Source organism: Triticum dicoccoides, chromosome 7A, assembly GCF_002162155.2.
Source record: "Triticum dicoccoides isolate Atlit2015 ecotype Zavitan chromosome 7A, WEW_v2.0, whole genome shotgun sequence".
Classification (NCBI taxonomy): Eukaryota; Viridiplantae; Streptophyta; class Magnoliopsida; order Poales; family Poaceae; genus Triticum; species Triticum dicoccoides.
In genome coordinates, this window is record NC_041392.1 from 159,613,239 (window position 1) to 159,637,310 (window position 24,072).

The 24,072-nt window shown below is 45.0% G+C and overlaps 1 protein-coding gene and 1 pseudogene across 2 annotated transcripts; one reads left to right on the forward strand and one right to left on the reverse strand.

Moving 5' to 3' along the window:
- The first annotated feature begins 12,388 nt into the window (after positions 1-12,388).
- Positions 12,389-15,298, forward strand: LOC119333323 (annotated as a pseudogene).
- A 1,217-nt stretch (positions 15,299-16,515) lies between these two features.
- Positions 16,516-23,935, reverse strand: LOC119330507. Of its 2 annotated transcripts, XR_005160133.1 has the most exons (3): positions 23,099-23,935; positions 18,345-19,990; positions 16,516-17,191 (listed from the first exon to the last, which is right to left on the reverse strand). XR_005160133.1 is itself a non-coding variant. In XM_037603614.1 (2 exons), the coding sequence occupies exon 2, from the start codon at positions 19,281-19,283 to the stop codon at positions 18,396-18,398; it is 888 nt and encodes a 295-aa protein (XP_037459511.1). In that variant the 5' UTR covers positions 19,284-19,990; positions 23,099-23,934; the 3' UTR covers positions 16,516-18,395. The 2 variants fall into 2 exon arrangements, 1 of the variants encoding a protein (XP_037459511.1); XM_037603614.1 differs by having other exon boundaries at positions 16,516-19,990; positions 23,099-23,934.
- Positions 23,936-24,072: the final 137 nt, after the last annotated feature.

Below are 24,072 nucleotides of genomic sequence, written 5' to 3' on the forward strand. Positions count from 1 at the left end.
AGCTCGGTCGCTGCTCGCTTCTTTAAGTTTTGTCGACGTGTCATGTCCAGCTGGCGAGTCAAAGCGGATTTCTGGTCAAATCGGGCCGATACGAGCCGAAACGGTATGGGTTACCGTATAGTGACCCGGTTCAGCGAGCCCGGTGACCGTAACTTGCGATTTCGTGAATACAGTGACCAAAGTGAACCCTAGAGTCAAGTTCAGTTACTGTAGATGTAATTTTCTCCTCTCTCGCGTGCGTGAACCCCACCCAACCCCTCGTGCCCTCCTCTCTCTCTCTCTCTCTCGAACCCTAGCGCCCCACTCCTCCCTGGCCGCCGCCACCTCCGGCGCCCTCTGTCCGGCGAGATCCACGACTCCTCCTCCTCTCTGGATCGATCCCCTCCAACCCACGACTCCACGACTCCTCCTCCTCCTCTCTGGATCGATCCGCAACCGCTTCCAACCCAGCAGCCGCCACCGCAGACCTCCCCCAATCCCGGCCTCCTCCACGCCGATTCGAGCAACACTCCCCACTTCCAGACCAAACCCTAGCCTGAGACCCCTTCCTCCTCGATGGCCAACCCCTCCATGGCGGCCGGCAGCGAGGTGTCGTTGGCGGAGGGGGTCCGTGCCGTTGGGGGCCAGATCCGCAACCGCTTCCGCGTGGCGCCCGTCGACCGCGTGGCTGCGGCCCTAGCGACGCCATGGTAGCATCTGCCCTGGCGGCATTGGCCAACGAGAAACCGCGAGATCCTCGACGCTGTGGGCACCACCGCAGCGGCGCTAAGCACCACCGATGCCGATGGGGTCCAACGAGGCGGACAAGCCGCTACGGCGGATCGACGCGTCGTTCGAGCAGCTCGCGGCCATCGCCAAGCAGCAGCAGGAGCCCGCGATGGCGGCGGGGGACTTCTCACGCTCCTGCTCCAACGTCTCCGTCCTCTTCTGCTGCCTCGGCATCGCCTTCAAGTTTGTGGAGATGGACTACGTAGCCAAGGCAAGCGGCCGCTCCTCCGCCCCCCTCTCCTCCCCCGCTACCTGCTCTGCTGTTCGGTATGCTACTTCGTTGTGCTTGTACTGTATGTGGTAAAATTTCTGGTGATTCCTTCCTGGGACATTGGTTTAGTTGTGTGAAGCTGAGAGGTTTGGGATGAAATGACCCCAAAATTCTCAACCCGATCGAGTTGGTGAGTTCTGTTTGAGTTTACTTTTGATTGGTATACGCTGCATAGCTGCGTGCCATCCACGTGGGAAGGTAATTGTGTTGATCCACTTTAGTTTGAGGCTAGGAGGTTTGGGTGAAATGATCTGTCGAATTCTGAACTGGATCAAGCAGCAATAATTGGTTGTTTCATCAGGATCGGACTATCTAATTCTGCTACTGTGTGTCAAAAGTAGAATGGCAATCTCAATTTTCCAGTATGACCTTATAACAGTTTGGAATGATCTGTTTTGATTTATGAACACTTACTAGCCGTAGTAGTCAGTGCTTAGTTCTGTATGGTGGTCGTTGCTTCGTTGAATTGCTTGGCATTGCTGTAGCCCTAGTAGCCAGTGCTACTGTTTCCACAATCAATGCTTACGGCCACTGCACACAGTCTATTTTAATCCTTAGCATCCACTTCATATTCTTCTAGTACTGATATTTTTCTCTGAATTCATAATTTTTCACAGAGAAGCTGCAACCTGCAGAACGCAAGAAAGGGCTGATGTGTGTTGCATCCTCGCCATTTCTGGACATCAAGGTTGGACAGACCTACCAGATGTCCTGCTTCATTCGATTGTTGCTCTGTTGGGCTCCTTCTCTGACCTTCTTTCCTTCGCGGTCTGCAAGTTCTTGTCATCATCCTGTGTGAGCTGCCAACAGCTCATCCATCCCACCAACCCCGATAATTTATATATATGCTTGCTATGGGTTTCCATTCAAAGTTATAAGGTCGTTAACTGCTATCTTATTCAGTTTTTTTCTTCCCTGTATCTGTCAAGCTTAGTCATGTTTACACACGGCTTCAATAAATGGCATTGTATATGTTTTTCTCAGTAAATGCAAGACATTGTATTCAACACTAATCCCCTAAGTATGCCATGAGCATGTGAATAGCTCAATCCTGTTGTCTTTGTGCTTAGTGCTTACTGCCTAGGTGTTCTCAGTTTACAAAGGGTTTTGGGAGTACTTGCCTGTTGCAAATGCATGGGCCTGTTGTTAGATGCATGAGTCTGACACTCCAGTGATTTCTAACTTAGACACTTGTATTTATGCAACTTTACCAACAATTTTGTTTGCAACGGCATTATGCACATGAGGCAGGACTATACAAGTGAATTGTCATAGTAAGATCCTTCCATGGATTTCATGTGGCTCCTTGAGTTGTAAGATGCAGCTCCAACATTGAATATATTTTGAATGTTTCCAAAGATACTCTCTATTACGTTTACTTCAATATATACATGCATGTTACTGATAGAAGCTGGCTGCAGGAATCAGTACACATATATACTGGAATATTAGTTTTTTTAATGGGGGGAATATAGTGTATTAGATGATGTAAATTTGTTTGGGTTCAGACCTATGCTTCCTCCACTGTTTTGTAGAGTTGGCTAATTTTAGATGCTGCATAATAACCTTTAAGGCTGTGGCCAATTTTAGATTCTGCATAATAATCTTTGTACTGCATAATAAAAAATTGCAGTACCGAAGATGAATGGTTGATTAGTTTTAGCTTCAAGCCATTTTAGTATATTCTTTGTACATGTGGCCTGTGGCTATAACTAGTTTGCTATAGTTCATCCGTGATGTCTGGTATCTATGAGATCTGAGGGATGCCGACCATTCGAGCCACGTGACTTATTCAACTTTCACTCTACAATCTTGCTAATTTAAAGTCAGTGGGGGGCTTTCCCCCACTGTCCATAGTTCCTAAAAAAACTTATTCATCTTTGGCCATCCTCATTTGCTATGCTAGGTATAGTGTAAACTCTCTTCTGAATTTGATTTGTACCAGTTTGACTTTCCTAAGTTTCTTTTCTTGTTAGCAGAGCTTACACTATCTTTCTATAGGCGCCGCCGGATTCGAGGGTGGAGCCTGAGCCTCCACTGGAGCATGGATCAGCCGTGCAGGAGGTGGAGCTCCGCATGGATCACGACTTGGTCGTCATGGGGGCCTGGACCGTCAAGCTCGCGGGCGAGATGGACGGCCTCGGCAACAGAGACGCGCGTGAGATCCTGGGGTTGACCAATCCATGGGGCACCAGATCTTCTCTCGGGGTCGCCTGCTGTAGTCATACTGTCGCTGGATCTCCTCCCCCCTCTCTCTCTATGTTTTTCTGCCAATAGCTAGTAGCATACGTTGGAGCTGGCTGTACCTGTAACTTAATCTGCATTTATTTAACTAGATCAAGTACAAGTACATTAGTTCGTAATCTGTTATTAATACATCTCCTAGTCATAAATTTCCTGAAGTAGTGCATGTATATATTTAGGTGCTGGTTAATTAGAAAATGGATGTGATTTCTAACTTGATTGTTGTAGGCTACAAGATATATCTCTGTTGGTTCATCTTGCTGTAGAATATGCCCCTGTTCATTCATTTATGTGTATTGCTATTTACCTCTGGTGACATGTGTGAAGCACTCATCTATATGTTTATATTTTGAGCAGCTGGGTACAACTACAGTTGCAGAATCATCTAGCCAAATTTTGGGAGGATGGCATAAAAGATTAGATAACCCATGCTTTTGAAATCATGGTAAGCTTTACAAGCTTATAAGGTCACTACTAGGAAAAGACCTACTAGTGGCGCACCAGTTTTGCCTACTAATGGCGCACTACTGGTGCGCCACTAGTATCACGCCACTAGTATTATATACTAATAGCGCACCATGCCGTGTGCCATTAGTATAGACCAACATGCGCCATTAGTATGCCTCCCAGGGGGCCATATTTACCCATGAGCTTTGGCATACTAATGGCACATTGTGGGGTGATGCGCCATTAGTATGAATATTAGGGTTTTTTTACTTTTCTGATTTTTGCACATGTTACAAAATATATTATTGGATAGAATATAGACAGCACCACACAGCAAGAACAGATTCATCGAATACAATAGAAGATTAGTCTCCGAATACAATTCATCATATTAGTCTCCAAATTCAAAAGACCAAACAAAGATAGAACATTAGAAGTCACGAGACCGCGAGTAGCGAGTTTGTCGGAAGTAATACTAATCCTAACAAGTCCTACTAATCATCATCATACAACTTCTACTCCTTATTAATAACAAGTCATACGATCATCATTTTGATAGTCATCGAACCAACCCTACTTAATTGTTCTTAGCACATGATCATCAGTATTAGGCATGACCTAAATACCCTATTTAAGGTAAAACAGCATAAAACAATATAGACCCTGACTCTCCATTATGAAGAATGGAGATCATCATGTCTCCAATTCTTGCACTTCGCTTCCTTTTGCTTCCAAGAACCTCCTTACGACTGTCCATACATTTTTTCCATCCTTTGATTTTCATGTCTCCACTTCTTTTAGAAATCTCGTATGGACAGTTGAGATTCGTAGGATGACCTGGCTGTATGTTCAAAACATTAAGACTACCTTTCTGATACATCAAATGAGGCACACAATTCTCTGGGATTATCTGTTGAAAAACATAGTAATAACTTCATAGTTAGCAATGATGTACTAGTTTTAGAAGTATGCAAAAGATGCACGGATGTCGTAATAGTAAAAAATCTTACCAGGGTATCTCCATGGTAGTTATCATAGTTGAACACATGCACTAGTGGCACGTATTGACCATAATGTTGAGGAGTTTGATTGTAGATATTGTAATTCTCAATGTCAGTACAAAATCCGACCAGATGATTTTTCTCCTTGTAAGTTGTTAATTCAGAGCCATCGGTGTAGTGGGTTTTGTCTACCATCTTCCGCACATTCTTTGAACAATAAAAATAAGCTGTCAATGGAAATAAGCTGTCAACTATTTTGAAACAAACAATATATATTAGTTAATAATTAACTATGTTTGAGAAACTCACATAGCGGTAGAACTGGAGGCGTATCAACAAGGACCCAAATGTCCATATTGTCTTGGTCGATGTCAGGATCACCAAGATCCATGGTGACAAGCATACCCTCATCAAAACCATACATCTTGCAAAATGATTTCCAATTTTTGCAACCAAAATGGGTTACGCTCTCAGAATTATACAGATTTACTTCAAAATCCACATCGTGATGAGTCCTTAGGTGAATTTTCTTTGTTTAAGAAATTTCATGGTCTTCAAAATCCATCCTCTCCAAGACATGGCGTCTTGCATGGCATGGGATAAGCTATACTCGAATTGTAAAAGATGAAAATTACACGTTGAAATATTTAAAGTCATGCTTAATTATGAAAATAACACTTGTCATCGTTGTGTACCGTTTCAACTTCGAAGGTCTCCTCGAGTTTAATGCTGAAGCGCCGATCATCGTCCAGGTGAGGCATGTCACACAGACCTCGATCGTCGTGGCACCAGCCGCACTCCCCCTGGATACTTTCGTCGTCCGATGACGACATATCCTATATTCATAATTCAAAACTACATCATCTCTTGCGTTGCGTTAGGTGAATATTGTTAGTCATGCACACTTGTGCATTTTCAGCTAGGCCCAGTGGAGTTGGCCTAAAAACATTTCTTTCTTTAGGCCCGCTACATCCATCTCAAGTATTTATGGTCAAGGATTAGAAGGGCCATCCAAATAAAATATGTATAACACAAGAGGCAGTTGATCCTATTTAATTAAGTACTAAGATACCCCGACCCATGCATTAGTAGTAAGTACCCCATATGTCCAATTTTTAGCAAAGTCATGCTAAAATTCACGGAAAATTTCAGCATGACCTTTGCTGAAAATAGGACATATGGAGTACCCGAATTTGCCGGAACGGAAGTTAATCGACATTCCGGCAAACTCAAGGGCCTCTCAGGGTACCTGCAAAATCATCACAACACGATGGTCGGAGACAAAACCCAGCAAACTCAAGGGCCTCTACTTTCATATGGATGAAAAGGCCACAGACCATATGGTCCTCTGCTTTCATATGGACAAAAATCAGCTCAACTTGTGTGAGCTTTCATTCCAGATCTAATAGGTCACCCAACAAAAAATCATCAATAGTTTTAGCTAAAAAAATCATGGATTGCTGTTAACTGAAAATTAGTGAAAGAAACTGTTGCTGATCATGGATTACTGTTAATTAAAAATAGAGCAGCTGGCTTGTATTATCATGTTCACTAAGTCCACAAAAATGAATAGGTTTAGTAAACTTAAACTCTGAGCAAGTGTACTGCTTGTTGTTAAGATTCGAGCTTCTTTTCGATAACTATAACACAACAGTTTTTACGATCTGGGCAGGTTTGGTAGCATCACAATTTGTTGACTTTAGCATGCCAATCTGTACTTACAACATAAAATTAATTGCTTGCAAACTTAAAATAGAAGTTAGCTGCCTCTTGGAGAAAGTAAAATGGAGATACAACTTTCTAAGCTCTTGTTAGTCGAGTCCTTCTTTTGCGGGGTCTTGTTAGCCTAGTTAGATAGGTAGGACTAAGCATTTTGATCATAGGATTGTGAAAAGATTGTTTCCGTTGAGAGATGATCTTTACTATGCCACTAGAAATATTATGTCTCCCTGAAATAGTGTGTTAGTTGTTAGGTCTAGCCATGTTGATTATTTTCTGAAGCAGGTTTCATGCCAAAGAATATCCAGCATTTGATAAGGAATCGTTCCCTTACAATTTGGGATATTGCCAGACTGGTATGATTTAGTCATATGCATATGAAGTCTTAATCTAAATTTTCCTTGCACTGTGCGCTTGCATTTGATTTAAAAATTCACTATCTTAATAGAATCTGATGTGCCGTATGACGACTCTATGAATCTGATGCCAGATGGAACTATTTACCAAGACATGATACACGACTATGTTCAGATTGTAAGGACAATATATGAAGGTTTGATTTGTCATTGTACCTGTCACTGACACAAACACTTACTAAAAAAAATCAAAACCTAACTGTTCTCTGAATAATCGTTCATGGGCAGGGGAACAATATGTGTGGTGCTAAAATCATTCATGGGCAGGGAATGGGGAGGAAGGGTGGAGAGGGAGGAAGGAGGAAGGAGGAGAGGTACCTGGGCGGGCGCGGCCGGTCGCCGGAGGGGTCGGGGTCGCGGTCGGCGGCGGCGGCGTCGAAGGGATGCAGGGATGCCTCGGTTGGTCGTGGGGAGGCCGGCGGCCGCGGTCGTCGTCCTGCACCCCGTGCCCGGGCTGAGGTAGAGGCGGCGCAGTGCAGGGGCCGACACGGGGAGGCTGTCGGCGACGGGGGCGACGTGGTTGGGGCGGCGACGCAGTGGGTCGGCGGCGAGGACCAAGACGGCAAGGCGGGGCGCGGGGGTTGTCGGAGCGGGTGTGGAGCGAGGGAGGGAAGTGGAGGGAGGGATGAAGGGATCGGGCGAATTATCTAGGGGGAAGATTACTAATGGCGCACCCCCTGACGGTGCCCCATTAGCTAGGGGAAAAAACTTAGTAATGGCGAGCCATTACTAGTTTTAACTAGTAATGGCGCACTGTCTATATGATGCGCCATTAGTATGTTTGGAAAAATGAAAAAAAAATTGTTACTAGTGGCGCACCATGTATCTGGTGTGCCATTAGTGTCTTCCACACTAATGGCGCACCTGCACATGGTGCGCCACTGCTATATTGTAGTGGCGCACCACATGTCAGGTGCGCCATTAGTATCCATTTTATCTGTAGCCATTTTCCTAATAGTGGGTGTTTTCTATTTTCAAGCGACTTTACATCAAGTTACTGTTTCTTAACAGAAATTCTACACTGGGTAGCTTTTTCTTGTTCTCTCCACTTATTTGAACAACCAAGGATACTTACTTAACTGTATAGCTCTTTATTGTTCTTTTCCTGGTATTCTATTTATGCTCCATTCTGAAATCTATTGTGCACTGCCAAGTCCATGAGGCGAAGTGCTCACTGCTCGACTATTTCTTTACTGAACTGGGAGCAACAAAGGCAAGATAATCGAAACAAGCTGAAGTCCTTTTGATTCTTGATTTCTAGCATACACATGCAACCTGATTGGTGATGTTACTGTAGATATGATGTAGATTCAATGCTTATAATTTTTTGATGTGATGCATGTTACCTTTTGAAATATGAAGATGCATGTAAGCACTGTTGCTAGCAATCTGGCATATCATAACAGTCTTACCCCTTGTTTTGTCACTAGCATACATTACAGTTTTAGATAAAAGGGGGGCATATCATTTGCTCTAAAATGGATTGTTTATTAATTTATTTGGACTTGCACACATTAGGTAAGGAAGAATCGCCAATCTGGGTGTTTAAATGATAGTAAAACCTAGGGCTCTTGCACGGTTCTTGGATTTATTTTTAGCATATATTACCCATATCGAGACTAAACATGTGGCTTTTCTTGTCATCTATAGGAGAGTTATGTGCTGATTTTTTTGAAGAAGCTGGAAGTCCAAGTCAACGACTTGCTTTATATGTTTGTTGTAATGCCGTATTTTCTGGGAATTTGGATGTATTGTTGATCTTGCTGAGAATTTGGTGTATATTTGCTTGCTGAACTTACTGTTCAAATGCTAGGATATATGTACAAATCGTTGGAATATTATTCTATGTTTACTTGAAATGTATTCTTGGATTGAAAGTGGTCAAAAAGAGAATATATTGGTATTGAATTTGGGTTGATTCTATGTCTGTGATGTAAATTGTATTTGAAATAAAGAGGCGTGGCCCAAATTAAAAACTGGCCGAAATGTCTATTGGACCAAATGAAAAATTAGTGGAAATGGCTACAACCCAAAAAGAATGGATCGCAAAGAGGCCAAGGCCCAAAAATTGGATCGCAAAAATGCCAAGGCCCCAAAATTAAATGCACTGTAAAAATCGTGAGGCCCAAATTTGAAATGGATCGCAAAAAGACCGGATTGCTGGGCTAGCCCATGTAGCTAGCAAAAATTAATAGGAAAATAAATATTAAAAAGGCTGAATTAATGGGCTCGGCCCATATAAACACCGAATTGGACCGGGCTGATTTTTGTGCCACATTAGATTGTCACGTCGGATGTCTACGTGGCCTGGGGAGGCTGCTAGTGACCAAAACAAAACAGTAGGCATATTTTGGTCGTAAACGTCTATGACCTTCTCACAGAGAAGGTCGTTAATTTCAGTTTATGACTGCCAGCTTTTGACCATCTATTTTTGGTCACAAAAAGGTCACAAATGGAAAATAATGACCATTCAGTGACCAATAGTCAAGGTCACAAGTTGACATATTTCTTATAGTGCGGCCGCCCTTATTGATGACGAAGCCGGCGCTGCGAGTGCGCCGGCCGAGCGGCGTCTCCGCTGCGAGCTCGGCCTTGACGCCGAGCAGCGCCGGAGAGCCGGAGGAGTGGGAGGAAGAACGCGAGGAGGAGTGCGAGGAGGAGCCGAATCTCCTGGGCATCCATTGCTCGGCACGTCAGCGGTGGGCGGGGGCGGCTGCCGGCGGAGGGTATGCCAGCGGCGGGTTGTTGCCGCCCTCAAGGTGCGCCAGCACGCCCTCGAGCGTGCGGCCGGGGACGCCCCACCACACGCGCGCCCCTCGCTGTTCTTCGTGTCGCCCACCACCGGCGCCCCGTTGGTGGACGTCAGCCTCTGCTCTGACGGCGCTCGAAGTACGTCGCCCACGTCGCGTGGTTGTCGGCGGCGTACTGGGGGAGGGCGAGCTGCTCGTCGATGAGGGAGGCGCGTACGATCTCGACCTCGACGACGAAGTAGGAGGCGCACGCCAAGCAACGGGGGAATGGGCACTCCCCCATTGCTGAGCCTCCACCCCGTCGGCCCGGCGCGCATGTCTGGCGGCGCCGGGATGTTGGCCTCGAACGGGAGCCACGACTCCTGCTCGCGGAGCGAGCGGCGGCCGAAGCCGTTGGCCGCCGCCTCGTCGCCGGGGAAACGTTCAGCCATCGGGGCTGTCGGTGGGGGAGGGAGAGGGAGGGCTCGGCGGCAGCGAACGGGAGAGGGGGAGAACTCGACGGCTAGGGCTGGTGTGGCCAGAGGCGAGGCAGGCCACCGGCTTATATAGCCGTGCCCGTGTGTACGCGTGCGCGGGAGGGAAGGCGTCGCCGCGCCGCCCGTGAGGAATCAATGGCAAGGCTAACCGGCGGCGGCCGCGCGGCAGCCTTGGCATTGATTCTGCGAGAATCGAGGCGATGAGGGCGATGAAGCGCCCGTCTCGCTGACTCAATAGGCCCGCGGCTTTTTCGTGCCAAAACAACTCGCCCCGGCGCCCCCGGGCGCCCCCAGCGCGCCGGGTTCGGCCTGGGTCCGCCGACGCTGATTTCGGCTCAGGCCAGCGAAAATTGGACTCCTAGGGGCGTGACCGGGCAGTTTTTTCGGCGCCGGCGCGAAAAAATTGTGTGGGAGACCTTTCTGGAACGCGGCTGGAGATGCTTTAAGGCGCAAAGTGTCTCTGGTTTAAGATTCGTGAAATGGTCACTCGTCCACACAACGTACAAAATGCTGCCACTGCGCGTTAAGATTCGTGACCATGATCCAACAAATTTGACCTGAAGCCAAATGAAAATCAGTCGGCAGATTTTTAGCAGATCTGTAGATCTAAAACCGGAGACAATACACTATTTCATTATAGCCGAAAATATTAAGAGTCTCTGGTTTTCAATATTTTGCGTTATACAAAAAAAGATAAAATATACAATATGTATGAAAATAATATTCATCATATATTGATTTTTTTAAACGTGTATAAAAGATGTTGATCATGTATTTAAAAAAACATTAAATGTGTATAAATAAATGTTGATCACCGTCGAGCATTTTTAATGTAAATAATATTTTTACACACAACATACATTATTCATATACATCAAAAACATTTTTATGTACATGTTTAACATTTTTTAAGTACATAATTAACATTTTTAAAAATATATGTTTTTGTGACTAATTTTATTTAATTTATGTTGTATATCTTTTGTGTACATCAATAATATTTCTTATACATGTTTAACATTTTGAAAATACATGATCAATTTTTTTTTCATTAAAGAAAGACAGAGAAAACCAACGAAAACTAAAAAAGAAATAAAAAATTCAAAAGAAAAACCAAACGAAGCCACCTAAAAAAGAATGGAAAATAGCAAAAACCGAGAAAGAAACAAATGAAAATAAGATACAAAAAGAAACCCGAAGAAGAAGAAGAGCAGAGAAAGAAAAGAAAAAAAACTAAAGAAAGATGAAGAAACCCGCTGAAGAAACAAGAAAAACCAAAGTATAACAAAGATAGAAAGAAAAACCAAAGAAAATCAATTAAGAAACAAAGAAAACTGAAGTACAATTCTCTTACATAGATCGCCAAAACCTCCCTACTCTACGTATCTAGTGCACTGAGCACCGTATGAGATTTCTCCTTTACTTTCGCACACTGCGCACCCTCCCACGCTTCCTTTACTATCCCATCACAGCCATCCTCCAGCAACCATCTCGCCTCAAAACGCAACAGCCGCTGGCCCCTAGCTGCTCTCCAGACTCTCGGGCTACCATCCCTCATCAACACCACGGGACGGTGATCGGAATGGCAGGGGTCCCCATTCACAATCTTATAAGCTGGAAAACGCTGGCACCACTCCGGAGTCGCCACTACCCGGTCCAAACACTCACGAATATACCCATCAACACGGTAGTTTTTATTCCTCCAAGTAAAAACATCTCCCTCGAATCCGAGGTCATGAAGATTACAAAAGTCTAGAGCATCACGAAAATTTTGCATGTATCTATGAGCACGTGGCACACCACCTTGCTTCTCATGACTAAATAAGACTTCATTAAAGTCCCCCATACAAACCCATGGAAGATTAATCTGGTTTTGAAGCGTACGAAGAAGCCGCCAAGTCTCGACCTTCCTTTTAGTGTGTGACTCCCCGTAAATCCCTGTTAAACGCCACTTGAAACCATCTTCTTCCTCCACCACCGCATCTGGAGGAGGTCAGGAGAACTGGAGGAGGTCAGGAAGCTACCACTGTCGGAGAGTCAACTGAGGAGGGAGCAAACTCTCTGTTTCAAATTGGAGAAGTTAGAGGAGCAAGAAGACCTTGTGTGGAGGCAGCGAGCGCATGCTAATTGGCTCGTCAATGGTGACCAGAATACTCGGTACTTTTAGGCGTATGCTTCGGAGAGGAAAAAGAATAATACTATCAAGAAGCTGAAGCGTGAGGATGGGGTGGTGGTGGAAGATGAAGAAGGAATGAAGGCCCATATTACTAACTATTTTTCCTCCTTGTTTACCCCCATGGCAGGTGCAGATGCTCCGGATATTCTATCTCGTATAGCACCAAAGGTGACTGACCAGATGAACGAATTCCTCTCTGCGGAGTTCACACGGGAAGAAGTAAAGATGGCTCTTGACGATTTTGGTGACTTAAAGGCTCCTGGCGGGGATGGACTCTCAGCAGTGTTCTATAAGCATTATTGGCAGTTGATTGGTGATGATGTGGTGCGCGAGGTGTTACAGGTGTTGCGTGGCGGCAGTATGCCGGAGGGATGGAACGACACTCTTGTAGTGCTAATCCCAAAGGTGCAGAACCCAGAAATGCTAAAGGATCTTCGCCCTATTAGCCTATGCAACATCGTATACAAACTGGTGTCCAAGGTCATCGCCAACAGGCTGAAGTGTATATTGGGTGAAATTATATCACCTAATCAGAGTGCGTTCGTGCCGGGTCGTCTTATTTCGGATAACACTATTTTGGCCTACGAAATGACACATTTTCTGAAAAGGAAGAGAACGGGGAAGAAATCTTATGCTGCCTTAAAACTTGACATGAGCAAAGCCTATGACCGGGCAGAGTGGTCGTTCCTTGAGAAAGTTATGTTGCAATTGGGGTTTACCCAAGATTTTGTGGGGCTGATCAGCAAGTGCATTCGGACGGTGAAATATAGATTTAAGGTAAATGGTGCTTGCACGTACCAAGTGATTCCGGGGAGAGGTCTTCGTCAGGGCGATCCAATTTCGCCGTATTTGTTCCTCTTGTGCGCAGAGGGACTTTCGGCATTACTTCAACATGCCGAAGACATGAACCAGATCAAGGGAATTAAACTAGCTCCGGGAGCCCCCTCTGTCAGTCACCTTCTTTTCGCCGATGACTCACTGCTGCTGTTTGAAGCCACACCGAATAGTGTTTAGACGATCAACCACATACTGCGGGTTTATGAGCTGGGGTCCGGCCAAGTGATAAATAGGGATAAATCTGCAGTGTTATTCAGCAAAAACACTCCTCACCGCCTGAAAGCCTAACTCCTGGCTCTGTTAGGCTTGCGCTCTGAATGTTTGCAAGGCAAGTATCTAGGCCTGTCGAGCTATGTTGGGCAGTCCAGGCAAAGGTGCTTTGAGTACCTCCGGGAGAAGATTTGGGATATCCTGAAGGGTTGGAAAATTTAGCTTCTCTCAAAGGCTGGCAAGGAGGTCTTAATCAAAGCTGTTATCCAAGCTGTCCCTACGTACGCCATGTCCTGTTTTGACCTTACAAAAGCTCTGTGTGACAGTATCAGCCAAATGGTGTGCAAATTCTGGTGGGCAAATCAGGAAGAAGAGGACAGACATCACTGGGTGGGTTGGGAAAGAATGACACTGCCAAAGGAACAGGGTGGTTTGGGTTTTCGCGATCACGCGTTCAATATTGCCATGCTAGCACGTCAAGTGTGGCGCCTAATCCAGGTTCCTGAGTCCTTATGTGCACGTGTTCTACAAGCTAAGTATTTCCCCCACGGTGATGTGCTTAAAGCTGAAGCTAGTCCAGGCATGAGTTATGTGTGGCGCAGTCTTCTACAAGGCGTCCAAGTCATCAAGGCTGGTATGATATGGAGGGTGGGTTCGAATGAAAGGATAAACATGTGGGAGGACCCATGGCTTCCCTCAAATGACACCCTCCGGCCACGAACCCTTCAAGGTGCACACTTGTTGACTAGGGTGTCCGAGCTCATCGATCCAATTTCGAGTTGGTGGGATAAGGAATTGGTCCAGCAAACTTTCATTCCAGATGATGTGAAGACTATTCTGAGTATCCCAATCTACGACCAATTCGAGGATTTTGTGGCTTGGCACTTTGATAAGAAAGGCCTTTTCTCGGTCAGATCAGCCTACAGGGTTTATGTGCATCTGTTGAAGCAGGAAAAAACGCGCCAAAGGGGTGCTAGCTCGACCAGTTAGGAGGATAAATCACGGTTTTGGCAAGCTCTCTGGAAGACACCTTGCCCCCCTAGGGTCCATCACTTCATGTGGAGATTTGCTCTAAATAGCCATCCTCTCCTCCGTAATGTCGAAAGACTTGGCGTGGAGCTAGATGTCCTGTGTCCACTATGCCATCGTCAGGCTGAAGATGGGGGCCATCTATTCCTGCGCTGCAAGGAGGTCAAGATCAGGTGGCGTTACTGCGGTCTTGAGTATACCAGGCAACAACTCCTGCTATGTGACACCCCTTCTGAAGTGCTAGCAGCGGTTTTCAAGCTTCCCGAGGAAATTAAGTTGCGTACAATCTGCCTGCTATGGGCCTGGTGGTCGGAGCGCAATAATGCAAACCATCAGAAGAGACGCCTCGACGCAGAGGGCTTTAGTGCTCGAGTGGGATATCTGATGAAGGAGTGGATGGAGTTCTTGGTCGGCAAGGAGAAACGAGCCCCTACCCCAACCCCATCTCCCAAATGGATTTCTCCCCCGCCGAATACAATTAAGATTAACGTAGATGCGGGGTTCCAGCCTGACAAAGGAGAGGGAGGATGGGGTCTAGTAGCGCGGGACAACTCTGGAGAGTTTATTTTGGCAGCAGCAGGTAGGCTTCTGAACCTGAGTAGCGCGCTACATGGGGAGGCTGAAGCGTTATTGAAGGCCATCCAGAATGCTGAATCACTTGGGATGGGACGTGTGCACTATGAGACTGATTGCCAGACTCTCCAGCTTGCCATGAATGACACAACTCAGGACCATAGTGCTCTTGGTGTGCTCTTCCGTGAAGCCAAGTACCTCCTGCAGTTGGGCTTTATTGATAAAAAAGTCTTGTTTTGTCCTAGAGCATGTAATCTCCCGACTCATTTGATTGCTGTTGTAGGTTCGAATGCTGAACCAGGGAGCCAGCTTGTGTGGCATTCAAACCCACCGTTTAATGTAACCCGTGCTATGGCCGCCGATTTGGTCGGTCCAGTGTAACTTAGGAATGCAAGACGTTTCTTTCAAAAAAAAAAGAAAACTGAAGTACAACATAGAAAATAAAAAAAAACCTGAAACCGGTGAAGAAACAAAGAAAATGGAAGTATAACAAAGAAAAAGGAAAGACCAAAAAAACCAGATGAAAAATAGAAAAAAAAGATGTAGCTAACGAGGGAACCGATCAAGCGATCAACTTGTGAAAAATGGTCCGGCCTGTTACTGTAGTGCGCAGGAAAAGCTTGAGGCGAGAGAAGCTTCTATCTTGCCAGAAGCGAGATATAGCTGCTGCCTATGCGAGCCGGTGGTGCAACCTAGTTTCGGGAAACTTAGAGCAACTCTAGCAGATCCTGTAATACCCCGCCGGCCCTTATAACTCCCAACGTTTTGAAGGATCTGCTCTTTTTTCCGCCCGAGCAGATCCTGTAAAAAAGGCCCGGCCCATATTTTTTTAAGGTGGGCCGTATTTTCTCCCCACTGCCGTTATATTTACCAGATAGAACTTGATTTAGGGTTTACATCCGGCATTTCCTCCACCAGCCTCGGCCATAATTGCACCTACTTCGGCAACAAATCCTCCCTAGTCCAGTGCCTGATTCTCACGCGCACACACACTTTCCGATCCATGGCCGGCAGAGGTCGTGGGTGTGGGGCCGCGGCGGCTCACCGTCACATAAGCGCCCCCTGCACGACACCGAGGCCAGTAGCTCCAACCGCCCTCCGGTCGAGCCGTGGTGCTCGAAGCAGGCCAATGAGTGCGACGCCCTCTCCCTCAGTGGCGGCCGGAAACCCAAAAAGCATGGATGAGCTTTCACGAGGTCAGTGACATGCTTTGGCCCACCACCAAGTTTCTCCTTGAGGCGGAGATAGAAAATCCAATGCCAGGATTTTTCAACCCAACTGCCAGTCAGCCGGGAAGTCAATGGGAAATTGATCCTGGCGCCTCCTTAAGCGGCCAGCATCGGACATGGCCTAAGCGGTATGTCCAAACTACGTGATGGTGCGGTGAGTGCCGGTGTTTCGAGGTCATAGGGACGGTGGAGTAGGGCTATGAGGAGTGTAGAGAATAGGTTCGATAAGGAGTGTAGAGAATAGGTTTGGTGCAACTCACAGTATATTCATCCGGTGCATATGCACGTACGTATATAGGTACAATGGGTGGCTAGGTCCTCAACTATGCTTTGGGAAACAACAAATGCAGGGACGCCAAGTACCTTCAGTAGCAGACTCAATGAAATATCACGTCGAGACACACCATACATTATTGCACTGATCCAAAGCATCTAAGAAGTACAAGTGATAACAAACCATCTTAGTTTCATGCACTATCTACACCCAAAATGATAGCGCAAATCACTGCAAGCGCATGGCATCCATCCTGTTGTTGACATTGTGATGGGGAGAGTTAGAGTAGTCCAGACCTGTCAGGGACAGCCTGGCCTCACCTTTGGTGCTTGCGGTGCCCAAATGAGAAGACTCGATCCTTATGTTCTTCGTGCCCAAAGTGTGCTTCTTTTCTTCACTCTCCACGTTGGCTCCTCTCGAAATAGGCTTTCGCCCCGCTTTATAAGTAAAGCAACATCCGAAAAGATACACGGTCAAACGATACAAGATGATGAGATAGCCCTCTTACAAACCCGATCCTGAGATATCCGGCACACACAGAACGCACGCGACTACGCTACCAACAACGATGTTCTTCCATGTTATCTAGTGCCTTCTTGCCCATGTCTTGTTGAATTTCCAGCCCCCTGTCTTGTTGCACTTCTTAGAGCCTTGTCCTTAACAGGGTTACATGTCGCAGTCATCTCCTTTGGATTCTCATCATGGTCGCACATATGCTCCATGCTGTTTAACTTCTCTTCACATGACTTATCATGTTTACCAAGGAGTACCCTGAAGCCAAAAAAAAAAAAATCAGGAAAGATCAACGTTACTTAGCTATGAGTTACCAACAAGATATATGCATGTGAGGTGCAGATGTTGTTGATACATATAAATAGAGTCCTGTTCACCCATTAAGAGAATATGGTCTTTCACATTCCAGATCTAGGAATAGAACTTTAATTTCCTGAAGCATTTTATACACTGATTTGGCTGTTAAGAGCCCATCAACACATTAGACCGGTGACTTCAAAACTTGCTTAACAAACCGTGAAACAGGGCCAATTCCTTTCCCATGGTATTTATTTTAGAATAAAATACAATGCCTTTACTACATTCATTTTACCAAACAAGAAAAGAGGCTACAGTGGCATTTTTACTGATCCTTCACACTAGACATTACCAAAGACTATGCTGAAATTTTCCGACAGTTAAATTGTTTATAAGAGATCTCAAGTCAGCACAACAACAAAAAAAGATTCATCCAAACGCACATGAATTTAAATTGCAGATCATATATACACTCATGCCCTAGCTAATCTATTGAATTTAACCAAAACTGAGCAATTAACCAAACATATCAATGTTCCTTAACTAGGAGTTACCAATTAGATATATGCATGCGATGCTGTTGATGCATATACAATTATAAATAGAGTCCAGTTACCCCATTAAGAGAATTCGGTCTTTACATATTCCAGATCTAGCAATATAACATTAATTTCCTAAAGCATTTTATTACACTGATTTCGCTGTTTGAACCCATCAACACATTAGGGAGGTTACTTGCTCCGAAACTTGCTTAATCAAACGTGAAACAGGGTCGTTTCCTTTCCAATGGCATTTATTTTAGAACAAAAGATATGCCTTTACTACATGCATTTTAGCAAACAAGAAAAGAGGCTACAGTGGCATTTTACTGATCATTCACTCTGGACATTCCCAAAGACTGCTGAAATTTTCTGAGAAATTAGACACGAAATTGTTTACAGGAGATCTCAACTCAGCACACAAAAAACAAAAAACAGATTCATCCAAATGCAACATGTATTCAAATTGCAGATCATATATACGTTCATGCCCCAAATAGTCGATTGAATGTCACTGAGATTGAACGTTTAACCAAACATATCGAGTTAGCTAGTTTGCTTTAAAACATTCATACCTGTATGAAGCAGCAGTCAGCAAATAGTGTACATAAACACTGAGGCTGTAACTAAGGATAGCGACCAAAGCTCATCATCAACCACTGGAACAAGATTGACAGAATACGGCAGACAGCGCTGATCACCGGAGAAATCATCAGGCATGGGAGAAGAGACGCAAGTAGAGAGACCATTGGCTCTTTCATCAGCACTTTACGCATTGGTACATCTGCAACATATGATAACCAAACGGCAACATGTATCCAACCGACGTATGAGAGGAGAAAGACAATGTCAAACTCATCGGTGATGTCGTTTGTAAAAATGATGGCCGCCATGGAAGCGGTCCAGATCAGTGTCACAATGAACGCGGCGACAGGAATCATATTGGCGATCATGTACGCCCTGTCCTTGCCGTGGTGGCACGGCTGGGGCAGCTCGCCGTCGATGATGGCCCGCTCGGTGCCCATGCGCAAGCGGTGCGAGGCCAGAGAGTAGCCAAGATATGTGGCGGCCCATGCCGTGGTCAAGTGCAGGATGACAATGGCGGCGCGCGAGCCAATCTGACCAGCACTGAAGTAGGAGAGGAGAAGGCCATAGGAGATGCGACCAAAGTCGGCGTAAAACGAGCAGCTCCGCCGGACGCAGAGCTGGAGGAGGAAGACGTAGGAGCATAGAGCGGTTGCCAGGATGCCAACCTGGGTCATTTGATGCCCGTGGAAAATCACCAAGAGCACAACGGGAACGGCCAAGGACAGCACCGCCATGGCAGATAGGGACAGCAAAGCTCCCGCCACCTGTGCACGGCGGGCCGGCTCCAGCTTCACAAAGCGCCGTCGCCAGGACGTGTTCTCAAGCTCATCTTCAGCGACCACGGGTTCGACTCCGATCGAGCGGATGCCGGCGAGATCGTCGGGGCCAACGCTGGGCCGGGAAATTGTGCTGGAAGAGGAAGACATAGCACCACCACCAATTCTATTTTGCGGCGGGGGAAGTCTGGGATTTTTGATCGGGCTGGCAAATATGTGTGGTATATATACACATACACAGCCACCGCAAATTCCAATCTAAACCTGCTGGACTCCAGTGTCCAATACGAATTCAGTTTTGCTAAAGCACATCTAAGTCATATGCCATTGATCTTACATTAAGATTCGTGTGAATATTTTCTTTCTCTTTTGTCTTTTTCTCTTTATACTTGATTCACTCACTTAGATGTGCAATAATTAGAGCACATCTAGATGTGCCCTAGACACACCCGAACAAATTCTGCACAGCCACCAAATCCTAGACTAGGCCACATGTACACATACTATGGAAATCCCGATCGTTTATCTCTTTTCCTTATATATATATCCTGGGTTACCAAGAATCCCCGATTGACTGATCATCATGAGTCAGGCCTCCTTTCCCTTCCCACAAAACCTCAACCGGTGCTGCACAAAAAAAGGAAAAACAGAACCGAATCATACAGTAGCTTGGAAGAATCTAAACCAAACCAGTATTTTCCTTTATAGACCCCGATATGGCGCTGACGTTCGGTCTGGGAGACCCCCGGACCGAACAACTCGTTCGCTACGAGAGGGAGATCGACCGAACGCACTCGTTCGGGAGGAAAACCCCCCTGCCCGAACGCCCCACCCACCGGGCCCTACAGGCCTTTTTCCTGCGAACAATAAAATGAAAAATAAAGCCCAAATTAAATCACTAGTAAAAGCCCAGTTTTTATATGTGACTAATAAACACTGGTTTTTTTGCACGACAAGATTGCCATGATCTTTTGCCATTCTATGGAAAAAATTATGTTCAAGTTTATGTTTTCAAAATGGCGCAAAAAAGGACAAGAAAGTCATGGCGATCTGTATCTCTACAATACAAAAAGTTGCCATCACTAGGAAGTTTACAAGAAGATGAAGAAGTTGCCATGAAGTGATGGTGAAAAAAGTTCTCTCTAGACACATAGAAAAATTAGGGGGAAAATGGAGAAAACATCTTAAGTTGTAATGATATCATACATGTAATCCCCATGGCAAAACAAACTTCAAAGGATCAAAACTTTTTGCCTGGCAAAAACAAATTTGAAAGAACAAACTTGCCGTATTCTCAAACTAGTTTGTAATGGCCATGACAAACATTTTTCGGATGGACATGGCAAAAAGACACAACGAATCATGAAAAAATGCATTTAGTTGCCATGAAAAAGACACATCTATAAATAATACTGATTTTAGTTGCCATGGCAAGTTTGGCATGTTTTTGAACATCTTAGGTTGTCACATGCTTTTGAACATCTTTAGTTGCCATCGCAAGTTTGCCATGTTTTTTGAACATCTTAGTTAAAGAAGTTTGCATGCTTGCCATGTTTTTGTACAAACTTAATTAAAAAAGAAGTTTGCCAGGTTTTTGCACATCTTATGTTTGCCATGGCAAGTTTCAAATGTTTTTGACATCTAAAATTGCAATGTTTTTAAACATATACAATGTTGCCATGTTTCTGAACATCTTTACTTGCCATGGTAAGTTTGCGTGTTTGTGAACATGTTAATTAAAAGAAGTTTGCCATGTTTTTGAACAAACTTAACTAAAAGAAGTTACCATGTTTTTGCACATATTAATGTTTGCCATGGCAAGTTTGCGATGTTTTTGAAATAAATTTGCCACAATCATGGTGCAACAAGAAGAGTTGCCATGGCCCATAAAATAAACTTGCCATGTTCATGAAATAAATTTGCCATGATCCAAAAACAAAGAAACTTGGCATTCTCCAAAATAAGAAAATTGTCATATTCTTAAAAAAAACATGGCAAATTACCTTCTTAGATCATGGCAAATGTGGGGTAATTTTTTTTTTGGAATTTGCAATGGCCACATTGGTAAGTTGTAAAGAAAATTTGTTCTAAAAAACACACGCCAACTTTTTGAGGAAATTGTAAGGGGCACATGGCAAAAATATAAGGAATTTGCCATCAAGCACATGGCAAGTTTTGGGATTTTAGTTCTCTTAAAAAGACATGGACAACTTTTCAAAAAATTATAAATGGTTTTTCATTGCAAATTTAGGATATTTTTCTTTAAAAAAATAGATGGCAAGTTGAGAATATTGCCATGGCTAGTGGCAAGTTTAGGATATTGTTCTCTAAAAAACACATGGCAACTTTACATTTTTTTAGCAATGAAACATGGCAAATTTAGATATTTGTGATTTAAAAAAAAGGTGGCAAATTTATCTCTCGAGTTTGCCATGTACCAAAAGCAAAAACTCGAAAATAAACCGACCATGGCGAAGGTTTCGCTAATAAAAATCATGTTGAGAACATATGCATAGCAAAATGAAAAGTTGCAATGGCAAAAAAATTGTTTTGGATACCTATGCAGAGTAATGAAAGTTGCCATGGCAAAAAATAGATGGCAAGTTGAGAATATTTACATGGCCATGGCAAATTTAGGATATTGTTCTCTAAAAAACACATGGCAACTTTACACTTTTTTAGTAAAATGAAACATGGAAAAATTAAGGATATGTAATAAAAAAAGGATTGGCAAATTTATCTCTCGAGTTTGCCATGTACCAAAAGAAAAAAATAGAAAAAGAGCTGACCATGGCGAAGTTTTGGGTAATAAAATTCATGTTGAGAACATATGCATGGCAAAAGAAAAGTTGCCATGGCAAAAAAATAGTTTCAGATACCTGTGCGTAGTAATGAAAGTTGCCATGGCAAAAAACAGATGGCAAGTTGGGAATATTGACATGGGCCATGGCGAATTTAGGATATTGTTCTCTAAAAAATAGATGACAGCTTTTATATTTTTTTCATAAAACGGAACATGGCAAATTTAGGGATTTCTACTTTTTTTAAAGGATGACAAATTTATCTCTCAAGTTTGCTATGTACCAAAAGCAAAACAGAAAATAAGCTGACCATGGGAAGGTTTCGCTAAATAAAATTCCTGTTGAGAACATATGCATGGCGATAGAAATGCTTCAATGGCAAAAAATACTTTCGGATACCTATGCGTAGTAATGAAAGTTGCCATGGCAAAAATCTATTTGAAAAAATACTTGTGCATTGTACTAAAACATTTCCTGCATTTAGAAAGTGTTTTGATTTTTTTAACATTTCAGAAACGTTGTTATATGACACGGATGGTGACTTTGAAAAAGGAAAAAGGGTGAGTAGTAAATTCAGAAGCAAAAGAACACATGGTACATAGTCAATATTGTTGAACAAAACATAATATCTAGTCCATCAGTGTGTCAAAAACACATCCAAGCACATGGAAGTGTGACACAAAAGTGGAGAGCACATAACCATTGCCCTTGCTAAATAAGCGAGCAATGATTACTATATTTCGATTTCCTGCTCTCTGCTCAGACCGAGCGAGGGACCTCACAATCAACACAAATTGGGGAATTTGCCATGGCAAAAATGTGAACACATGTAAAAAGGGAATACTGTGTTGAGACATGGCAAATAGTGTCAAAACTATACAAGTTGTTATAAACCTAAGAACATGCCAATTCTAGCATGGTAACCAATTATGAAGCATGCCAAAAAAATTGGAAGACATGGCAGCATTTTCATGGAAACCATGGCAATTTTCGCCCAATAATTGCTGGAAGGTAAAGCACACAGAGGGCACATAGTTCACTGTATCCGTAAGTGCATCAGATAGAAGCATGCACAGTTTGTAAAGACCAACGAAACAAATATTTGAAAGAAACCAGAGGTGAAGGCGTAGGATGTGGACACATAGACCTCGAAGAGGAGCTCACCGGGTCGTTGTAGATAGCAGCATGAAGAGAGAGCTGCTAGGCACCAAGCCTCCTGCACAGTCACTTCTCGCCGTCGAACTCACAGTCGCATCAGAATTCACTTGCTCTCTTCCATCTACAACCGCACCAGAAACTCGCCGGTGTGTCGGCGTCGGCCACGTCGTCTACCAGGTTGCGGGCGTGGTGGTGGAGCAGACCAAGTCCTGCTGCGGGTGTGGCGGCGGAGCAGCCCAAGTCCGGCATCGGTCGACGGCCAACATGGCCCAGCCCGGACCGCAGCGCTCACGTAGCCGCGGCAGCAACCGGGGCAGTAGCAGGGGTGCCCCCCGTCATCGACCGAATCACGCCCCATCGCCTCCCCGCTGCTCCTCTCTGCTAGAGTCGCCTCCCCGCTGCTCCTCTCCGCTAGAGTCGCCTCCGCGCTCTCCCCGCTCGCGCATCTCCTCGCTGTGGCCTCCCTGTGAGTCGCCGGAGCCGCGCCAACACCCGGGCAGTAGCAGGGGGCGACCCCCGTCATCGAACGCATCGCCCCCATCTCCTTCCCGCCGCTCCTCTTCACCAGAGCGCGCTTCGCCGGAGCCGCCCGAGCACGAGAGCTTGGGAGCGCCGCGCTCGAGCTCCAGGAGCAGCTCCTCCGCCAGTCCGCCGCGGTTTCCGGGTACGTCACCGGCGCAACCACCAGCACGAGCTCATCCGTCGTGATCTCCGAATACGCCGCCGGGGCAGCCCCGCACGAGCTCAAGATGGAGGGGGAAAAGTGAGCGGCAGAGTGGAGGAGGGAGTGGATAAACTGAGAGACTAGTTGGGAAAAGGGGAAAAGGATAAGGTAAATGTTTGTGGCCGGTGCGCCCGCTCAAGATTGAGCCGGTCGCATGCGACACGTACCATGGAACACTATCGAACGTTCTGTGGGACCCGCACACCACCCAACCTTCTTCTTATCCATCCACACCTTATCCATCATCTCCCTTCTC